At 39.3% G+C, this 8910-nt stretch overlaps 3 protein-coding genes across 5 annotated transcripts; 1 reads left to right on the forward strand and 2 right to left on the reverse strand.

Moving 5' to 3' along the window:
• Positions 1-38: 38 nt before the first annotated feature.
• Positions 39-2370, reverse strand: LOC111604924 (splicing factor 3B subunit 5). Its single transcript, XM_023323172.2, has 2 exons — positions 1771-2370; positions 39-99 (listed from the first exon to the last, which is right to left on the reverse strand). Exon 1 carries the CDS (start codon positions 2289-2291, stop codon positions 2034-2036), a length of 258 nt encoding a protein of 85 aa, XP_023178940.1. The 5' UTR covers positions 2292-2370; the 3' UTR covers positions 39-99; positions 1771-2033.
• On the forward strand, positions 2353-4277 carry LOC111604923 (abasic site processing protein HMCES). The gene is made up of 4 exons (XM_023323171.2): positions 2353-2460; positions 2516-2692; positions 2756-3248; positions 3302-4277. Exons 1-4 carry the CDS (start codon positions 2441-2443, stop codon positions 3689-3691), a joined length of 1080 nt encoding a protein of 359 aa, XP_023178939.1. The 5' UTR covers positions 2353-2440; the 3' UTR covers positions 3692-4277.
• Positions 4278-4352: 75 nt separating this feature from the next.
• Positions 4353-7368, reverse strand: LOC111604921 (aryl hydrocarbon receptor nuclear translocator homolog). Of its 3 annotated transcripts, none has more exons than XM_030222882.1 (2): positions 7281-7368; positions 4353-7050 (listed from the first exon to the last, which is right to left on the reverse strand). In XM_030222882.1, the coding sequence occupies exon 2, from the start codon at positions 6870-6872 to the stop codon at positions 4923-4925; it is 1950 nt and encodes a 649-aa protein (XP_030078742.1). In that variant the 5' UTR covers positions 6873-7050; positions 7281-7368; the 3' UTR covers positions 4353-4922. The 3 variants fall into 3 exon arrangements, with proteins under 3 accessions (XP_030078742.1, XP_023178937.1, XP_030078741.1); XM_023323169.2 differs by having other exon boundaries at positions 7190-7338; XM_030222881.1 differs by having other exon boundaries at positions 7168-7338.
• Positions 7369-8910: the final 1542 nt, after the last annotated feature.

Genomic DNA, 8910 nt, shown 5'->3' on the forward strand with positions numbered 1-8910 from the left:
CTGAGCTTTCAGCACTTCGTTTCGTTTGGTTTTTTTTCTTTTTTACACTATGTTTTGAGTTAGAGATTCCTATGTACACATGTGTAGAATGCAAAGGAGCTGCAATGCGAAATGGAAAAAGGAGCTAGTCAGTCATCGAATGTAAACAGATGACAACAAAGGAAAACGGCAAAATTAAGTAACAGGGCTAACACACATATATATATATATATATATATATATATATGTGTGTGTGTGTATATGTATATGTACACCAACACCTATTTATTCTCAAATGCAGCCCGCCCTCGCAGATGCAACGATTTTTTCTCTCCTTTATTTCTACTTTCTGATTTTCTTTTCGCCTTTCTTTGCTCTGCTAATAGAAGACGATTACGGTTCTTTCTCTTTTGGTGTTACCTTTCGCGTTTGTCGTCCGAAAATGAAATGAATAGAAACAAGCAAATGGTATAAATCGCACACTGCTTTCCCCCCTTACGTCTTGCAGTGGCAGCACGCACTAACACAAGCTTGTGAGCTATAATTTTTTTTAATTCAATAGCAAAATTAAAGGCAAACTGGCAGTGTGTAAAGTGAAAACCATAAACGCAGTCCACAATAATATTTAAGTACTATAAAAAATATATATACTAAGTATTTTAACCATGCACTGTAAACATTTATTTTTAACTTTTTCGTTTCGCGAAAATTTTCAACTCATTCGACCCGTCCGTCGTTGTCGTCGTCGTGTGCTTTTGTGTGTCGCTGCGCTGTTTGCTCGCCCCCCTAACCACCTCCTGCTGTGTGTCGAGTGCTGCCACATTTGCCAAAAACGTAGTGCAATGGTCAAACGTAAATAAACCAAAAGCCAAAGTCCTTATTGTTTACATAAAGTATAAGCAAATTGTTTATAAACAATTTCGACACCTGATTTAATAAAATTTTAATGCTAGCAATATGCACATACGGTTCTGCATTTTACATTGGTGTTACCATACCATATGTTCAATATATGGCAACGCCAAATGGAATTGCATGAGCTTTTTGCAATTGCCTGTCACACCATACAGTGCTAGACATAAGAATAGAAACTGTGCGCTTAAAGCGCATGACCCAACATGCCGATTGGCAGCTGATAAATGCACTTTAACTATTTAAATGACTTGCAGTGTTCACTCAGACGATAGATCATAGTTGTCTCGGAGGAGGCGTATTATTAAATTGATTGCTTGTGTATGTGCGAATGTATATGAAGATAAAGCTATCCAGATGTCAGAGAATAGTAATACTGTTTCTTCCTCTTTTTCTGGTACACTATAGCTTGTTAAATAACCATGACATTTGCACGCTGTCACAGAAACAGATGAAGGCAGCTTTGTTACTTTGTGCCGTTTGTTGTGGGAAATTATATTTAATTGTTTGCGACACTATTTTTAAGCTTTTGCGTTTTCAGAATTCAACGGCGCGTAATTATGGTACATTCATCTTTAGACACATATATACACCCTTTTCTGTGTATGTGTATGTATAATATACACATACAATCTACGCAATCGAAAATAATTTCAGCTGAAATCTTTGTTCGTCGCGAATTTTCATCGTGCCCAAATAAAATAAGTTGCATTGTGGCTGTAGACGTTTTTGTGTTGATCCTATTGAATTTGTGTGCACATACTGATGCATTTATGTACTTATGCACAAATGTATGTATTTTTTTTTTATACACGTTCCATTTTTTTTATTGGCTGTTGCGCTAACACATTTTTAACACCCATTTGTTGATACACATACATGTAATTTATTGCGCTGTAACATTGACTAATTAATTATTATTTACTATTTAAATAAAACACTAGCACTCAAATAAATATATAATTGAAACGAAAATAAGTTATATCGAGTTGAAAGCTTTCCCCCGACTGCAGCTGCAGTGCGACCAGACGTCGACAAGCCAAAAAATACTAAATTATCCATTGCTTTGTTCCCAACCCTTTTATTTAACCAAACGCTGCTTGGGTTTGTTATATTACTGTTTTTATTTTATTAATTTTTGCTCAATCTTCTAGTTTTTCTGGAGGCGGTCCACAAGGTTGCAGCATCCGTTCCATTAAATTAAATCGCACACGCGCTTTTGATTCATTCTCAGCGATGGCAAAATAATTTAACATATCATAATGTCCCATATAACTGGCCAGTGAGTCTCTATGTTGATTGGTAAGCCACTCAAATTTGGTGGTATCCGCGTGTCCAGTACCGATATATTTGCTTTGCAGATGCTCCAACTGACTGTGTATGTTATAACGTTCACCCATTTTTTCACAATAAATACAAACTTATGCTGTACGCCAAATGCTGTTTGTTTTTAGAGGTGTTTGGTGTAGTACTGAACTAGTTCGTTTGAACTGAACGCAAAAATGAAATGACTGTTAAGAAACTGTTAATGTTGCTGTAAGCAATCACAATGTGCGGTCGAACTTGTTTGTGAGTAATTTGTACAGATTTAAAATGCATTTGTTATTTAACGTTTCCTATGCAGAACGCTTGATCCGGATCAGGTACTATGCGCATGCAAATACCCTTCCCGAAATAATATAAAAGTAGAAGAGCAAATCAAACAGGAATCCGAAACACCCGAATGGCGCGCAGAGTTTAATTTGGGAAGGCGATATCAACCCTCATATAACATTGCGCCCACGGATATAACACCCGTTATGTATTTTGATCTCAAATTATGAATTATGGTAAATAGAAATTAATTTTGTCGCCCACTTTTTAGTGTATCCGCGGCGCATTTCAGTGAAGCGGATGATCAACAAAATGCACGAGTTGTCGTACCTATGATGTGGGGCATGATCCCTAGCTGGCATAAGGGCGACTATCGTAAACATGGATTAACCACAAACAACTGCCGATTGGAGCATTTGATGGACTCCAAACTGTATCGTGGCCCCTTCAAGCGTGGCCAACGCTGTGTTGTGATATGTGAGGGCTTTTACGAATGGCAAACCACAAAATCGGCTAAGCCATCGGAGCGTGAGGCATATTTGGTCTACGTGCCGCAGGAGTCGGAGGTGAAGATCTATGACAAGAACACCTGGTCACCGGCGAATGTGAAACTATTGCGTATGGCTGGCTTATTCGATGTGTGGCAGGACGAGAGCGGCGATAAGATGTATAGTTACAGTATCATTACATTCCAATCTAGCGAAATTATGTCCTGGATGCACTATCGCATGCCAGCGATTCTCGAAACGGAACAGCAAATGAATGTAAATAATTCTTTAGCAATTGAATGTACATTTAATAATATGCTCCTCTTTAGGACTGGCTGAATTTTAAGCATGTAAGTGACGCTCAAGCTTTGGCTGCACTTCGCCCTGCTACATCCTTGAAGTGGCATCGGGTTGCTAAATGTGTCAACAATTCGCGCAATAAAAGCGATGAATGCAATAAACCACTTGAATTGGCGGCCAAGCCGGAAAAGCCAAAAGGTATGTTGGCCTGGCTAACTGGAAACAAGTCACAGCATCAGCATCAGCAAGACAATGTCAAGTCCAGCGCAGAGGAGCAACCCCAGCAAAAGGCAAATCTCAACACCATTAAACGCAGTCCATCTTCACCTCATGTACAAAACGCCGCCAAGCGGCCGCGTTGTGAAAAGAGCGCCGATATTAAGGTCAAATCGGAGCCCACTGACAGCGTTCAACTGTAAAATGAACACTTGTAGCATTAATGAAAGCATCAGTTAAAGTTTTTCTTTATAGTATTTAAAATTTATTTGCATTAAAAACCAAAAGTTTTGTTCTCATTACCCAATTCTATAATATAAGTATGTATATAGCATTTTCTTTTTTGCTTAATTACAAAGGCTTAGCGTATAAAAATTGATTTAAATTTGTTGTTCTCTTCATTTGCTTGCCATGCGCTTTATTCGCTAATTTGTATGTTAAAACTATGAAATGTTATATGGAAATAGTATGTATGTAATACGTCAATTTGGAGCTGCCGTTTTATTTGATCCGCGCCTGTTAGCCAAACTTTTAAGAGTTAAGCTTGCACTTTTTACCAAATCTGTCAAAAAAAAAATGGAAATTAAGCAATTATTGTTTTCAGTATTTGCACTTGAACTGCTTTTCCGCATGAAAAATACGTAGCAAAAACTGAGCAACAACAAAACATTGGTGTCAATGTTGCAAAGCAATGAGCGAGTGTGCTAACGTGTGGGTGATGAAGATGAAGAGCGCGGCCGACAGTTTATATGCAGTAGTGTGTGTGCAAGTGCTTACAATTAGAATTGTGTTGTTTATTAGTCTAGAAATTACACTTGTAAGTATTTAATTATATATATATATATATATATTTATATATACATATATCAAATAGTGTTATTTTGTTCGTTAATAAACTTTGCAATTTGCATAATGAGTGTCGTTGATTTACAGCTATTTCAAATACTTTTACACTGCTTGGCAGAGACACAGGCAGAGGTTTTGTCTCTGTATGTGTGTGTGCGGGTTGGCGGCTTTTCATGTGGAAGCAAACATTGATATCGATATCGAGAGCGTGTACGGTACGTGACTACCGTTATGTACCTAAGTGCCTATTTACGAGATTACATTTTAATTTTTTCGCTTTATATCTGACTTGACTTGCGTTTGTACATAAGCTATATGTGTTTGTATGCTGGCTAAAATATTTCAACAATTTTGTAGAAAATGTTTCTCTTGTAGATTGCACTTGAAAAATAATTAAAAACTGAGCTTTGTGTCGAGAACAGGAGATTAGCGCGTGTCACGAGAAAATGCGATGTGGCTTTTAAAATTAGTACTTGCAAAATATTAGTACCAAAGATGATGGAGTAAAACACGCGCTCATCCCTACCAGAGAGAGTTCCGAATGGTGTAAGTGACAGAGAGATAGAGGGAGAGCGAATGTCATTACATTCACTCGAATTGCGTGCTAAACATATTAATATTTAGATCCTCGAATGGTGTTGTGGCGCTGTGATCAAGCATTTGAAGCATATCGGAGAACTCCTGACCCTGGGGCTGCTGTGCGCTCGCTGCAACAGCGGCGCCTGGATGCGCATGCGCATGCGCATGTGGATGGTGAGCATGCGGATGCGGATGTGGATGCGGGTGTGCCGTATGTGTGGCCGCCGCATTTTGCCAATCCCAAGGTGTTGCCGTTGGTGCCGCTTGATACGCAGATGCCTGTTGTTGCTGCTGTTGACGTTGTTGTTGTTGTTGCTGTTGTTGTTGTTGCTGTTGTTGCTGGCCATTGCCGGCGCTGAGCTGCGTGTAGGTGGGGCCACTCGGCGAGCGGGCCGGACTGCTTTGCTGATAGGCTGGATAAGCCTCAGTGGCAGTTGGTTGTGGCTGTTGCTGTCCGGGCATGGGACGCGCTCCCCAGGCATTAGGCGTGGGCGAAGTGCCTGATTTGGGAAGCTTAGCTAGGGGCGAGGGACCGCCGCCACCTGTTGCGGCGCCATACGGCGAGTGCGTGGCATCATAGCTATAACCCACTGGCGTATTCTGTGCCGAGGCAGGACGTGCTGGTGGCGCCTGCATGTGCATCTGATAGATACCAGCGTCTCCGCCAGTTGGCGTAATCTCACGGCGCGGTGGCTGCAGTGTATAATCCACACCCGGCGCCTGCACATAGACATGTTGCTGCTGTTCCACCTGCTGTTGTTGCTGCTGCTGCTGCTCGGGCGTAGCGCCGTGCAGTGTCTTGCCGGAGCTGTTCGTGCAAACTATGTACTCCACCTCATCGGTGTAGGGATTGAGAAAGGCATACGCCTGGGTGCGCAACCAAACAAACTCTGAGCTTTTAGCACGCGCGCGATACAGCAACGAGAACATTTGTCCCTTTTGCTTGAGCACCTGGTCGAAGCTCTCCTTCATGTGGCTTTGATCCTCAGGATGAAAGAAATCGTAGCATATCTTGCCCAGCAACTCGGTGGGCGTATAGCCAAGAATGTGCAGCACACGTTGATCGACAAACGTAAATTTGCCATCTAAGGCGTGGCGTGTGATGAACTCACTCTGATTGTTGCTACCAGTCATGTCATTGGCAGCCGTTGAGGTGACCTGCAGCCGGCCAATGGCCACCAGGCAGCAATGCGAAGCCATATCATCCACATCACGGTCCATGTGCACGTTGGGAAACATATCCGTAGGTGGCCAGTTCTTAATATAGCCCGTACAATGGACCACCGCATAATTGGATCCATCCCGGGAGGGACCTAGTGAATTGCGTTGCTTTAAGCGATTCAAGTGTCCTGAGACCATAGCATCGGGATTGACATTGCCAACACGCATGCGACATATGAAACCACGTCGAGCTCCCATGCTCAGGCGCATGCTCGACTGATGGCCCTCCTTCTTGACAGTGCCCGACTTCAGATCAAGAATGCGACCCGCATTCTGGGACTCCTGTGTGGACAACTGTTCACGTATCTTGTCCCTATCATCCGGATGAATGTGTTCATACAGGCTGGTACCGTACCAATCGCTTTGTGTGTAATTCAGTACCGGAGTCACGGAGTCGGAGACATAGATCACACGGCCCGTATCGCAGGAAACTACGAATAGAAAACCATCAGCAGCCTCCAGTATTAAGTGCTTCAGCTCTTGGTCTGTGAGAAATGAGGGCTTGTAGGTGCCATCGCTGCTTGTGTTGCCTGTGCCACGCAGTGCCTTCATATGAGCCACGGCCATGCGCAGGATGGTCAGCTTGTCAGGCTTGCGTGCTAATGCGCTGCAGGTGGGCACCATGTCCGAGAGTTCCGTTATGTACGCGGTCATTTTGTTGCGACGGCGTCGTTCGATTTCACAGTGATTCTCGCGGCTAGCAAAGCGCTCCTTGTCCTGTATGTTGGCATCGTCCATGATCCGAATACTTAATTAGCACACTCTTTCACTCGTTGTGTACGTATTTATGTTCTCCTGTGTATGTGTGTGTGTGTGTTGGTTGGTGTATTTATGAGTACTTCTCTTAGTTTTGCTTTGCCCTGCTGTTCGCTTTCTTTATGTGGGTCGCTTTGCCGCGACGGCCCAGCGCACGGTTCTGAAAAATGATTCGTGAGTTGAGGGAGGGTTTAGTATTTTGTCTACGTTTGCCAATGTATATGTGAGTGTATTTGTGTGTATATGGACAGTTTTTGGAAACACACAACAAATTAACCTTATATACAAATAATTTTTACATTGTTCATCAAACACTATGGAAACTGGATTATGTTTATAATTTTCTGGCGCTACTGACGAAAGTTTTCACCAAATTTCGTTGCGTATTACCAAATTTTCTTCCACGAATTGCACACACACGATAAAATCTAAAACTGTTTACTGTGTGCTGTGTGACCGTAGCAGTCTAAAAAACCAAAGACTCGATAAGTCTATCGCGACTTGCAACTGTATAGAGCTGCCATACGATGCACTGCGATACATCGATAGTTTTAAAGGTACATAAAACACCAGAAATGATCGATGCACACAACGTAAATTCAAATATAATTACGAAAAACCAATATTAAAACCATTATTTTTGAATAAAAAGTCGCTCGAATTTAAATGTTCTTGTTAAGTATTTAATGGTATTACAGCATTGCATTGTCTTACATATACTATATATAGTTTCATAAATACATTGTTTATTCATAACTAGGCATTGTTCCATTTCATTCTATTTCGAAATAGTAAACGTTTTTAAAAAAATTAAAATTAATTATCAATAGTGGCAATAACACGTGTCTCATTTTTTCCTCTGAAATTCATCTCTCATTTTTAATTCTTATAACAAAAATAGTCAAGTAGCTTCTGCTACATTTAGCAATATTTTTTTTGCTTTTCTTTCAATTCATGTTTTTTTAATACAATCTTAGGTAAAGTTTAGTTTATATTTGTTCTGGTTGGTTGTCTGTGTTTTGTGTTAATTAATTATTGGCAATTCTCTAACTGCATGTATTCATGTTTTCGTTTTAAATCTTATGACGCTTCATATCCATTTATTATAAATATATTATTTTTCAAGCAAAGTCTTTTGTTCTATGTTGGTTTTTGTTTTATTTTTGTTTAAAACCGTGCAAAACTTAACGGTAGTTGCCATAAAATGCATCTCTTAAAATTTGCAAAGCGTGCGCTTCTTTTCTTTTAGCTTTTTTTTTTGTATCTTCTAAACATTTTTGCCAATGAAATCATCCTTTCTATTTAACTTCAGTATAATTCGTTGACTAGAAATTAACTTAAGTACTTAAAGATTAAACTTAATTAAAATATGTCTTGTCTATTTTGGTGCAAAATCAACATTTTCCTTAACATGTTGTGATTAAAATAACTTTTCTTTTTCATTTGGTGTTTTTTTAGGTGTGATTTTTTCTCAAGCACTTTTTATATAATTAATTCGTTTATTTTAGTTATTAGTTGACGGCAGAGTTTTGGTTCTTCTATATATATTGTGTGCTCATTAACGTTTCTCATTGTGCATTTTATTCAGTTGCTGCAAGCTTAAATAAATTTTTTCATATATATTTATATCCTAACAATTTCATACTAAAATCCAAAACATTTAGCACCAAACTGATTTAAATAAAAAGTATAATATATATTAAGTTGATTTTCGGTTTCCACTTTTTTGCACAGAATTTTGAAATTTCGTTTGAAAAAAATACGAAAAATTTGCAACAACTTGTTTAATTTGTCAATGCCAATGAAACTAAGAGCTATACAAAAATACTTTGGTGTTTTTTAAATGTTATATAACATGCTAATACATCGCAATTGAACTCTTTAAAAAATTAAATATTTATATATATTTATATAAATTTGAAACAAATCTTTAGCACTTAGCATTAAAATCACAAAAAATTAAATACATATGTATATATATTCACTAAACATATTTATACAGCTAATATTAAGCATAAAT

This window comes from Drosophila hydei, unplaced genomic scaffold (genome assembly GCF_003285905.1).
Source record: "Drosophila hydei strain 15085-1641.00,03,60 unplaced genomic scaffold, DhydRS2 tig00000063-arrow-pilon, whole genome shotgun sequence".
Classification (NCBI taxonomy): domain Eukaryota; kingdom Metazoa; phylum Arthropoda; class Insecta; order Diptera; family Drosophilidae; genus Drosophila; species Drosophila hydei.

Bases quoted from the DNA above. Each gene is read 5' to 3' on its own strand.
- LOC111604924 (XM_023323172.2), bottom strand. From the start codon at position 2,291: ATGGGTGAACGTTATAACATACACAGTCAGTTGGAGCATCTGCAAAGC.
- LOC111604923 (XM_023323171.2), top strand. From the start codon at position 2,441: ATGTGCGGTCGAACTTGTTT. The intron at 2,693-2,755 runs GTATTTTGATCT...CCCACTTTTTAG, and splicing joins ACGGATATAACACCCGTTAT to TGTATCCGCGGCGCATTTCA. The intron at 3,249-3,301 runs GTAAATAATTCT...GCTCCTCTTTAG, and splicing joins AAACGGAACAGCAAATGAAT to GACTGGCTGAATTTTAAGCA.
- LOC111604921 (XM_030222882.1), bottom strand. From the start codon at position 6,872: ATGGACGATGCCAACATACAGGACAAGGAGCGCTTTGCTAGCCGCGAG.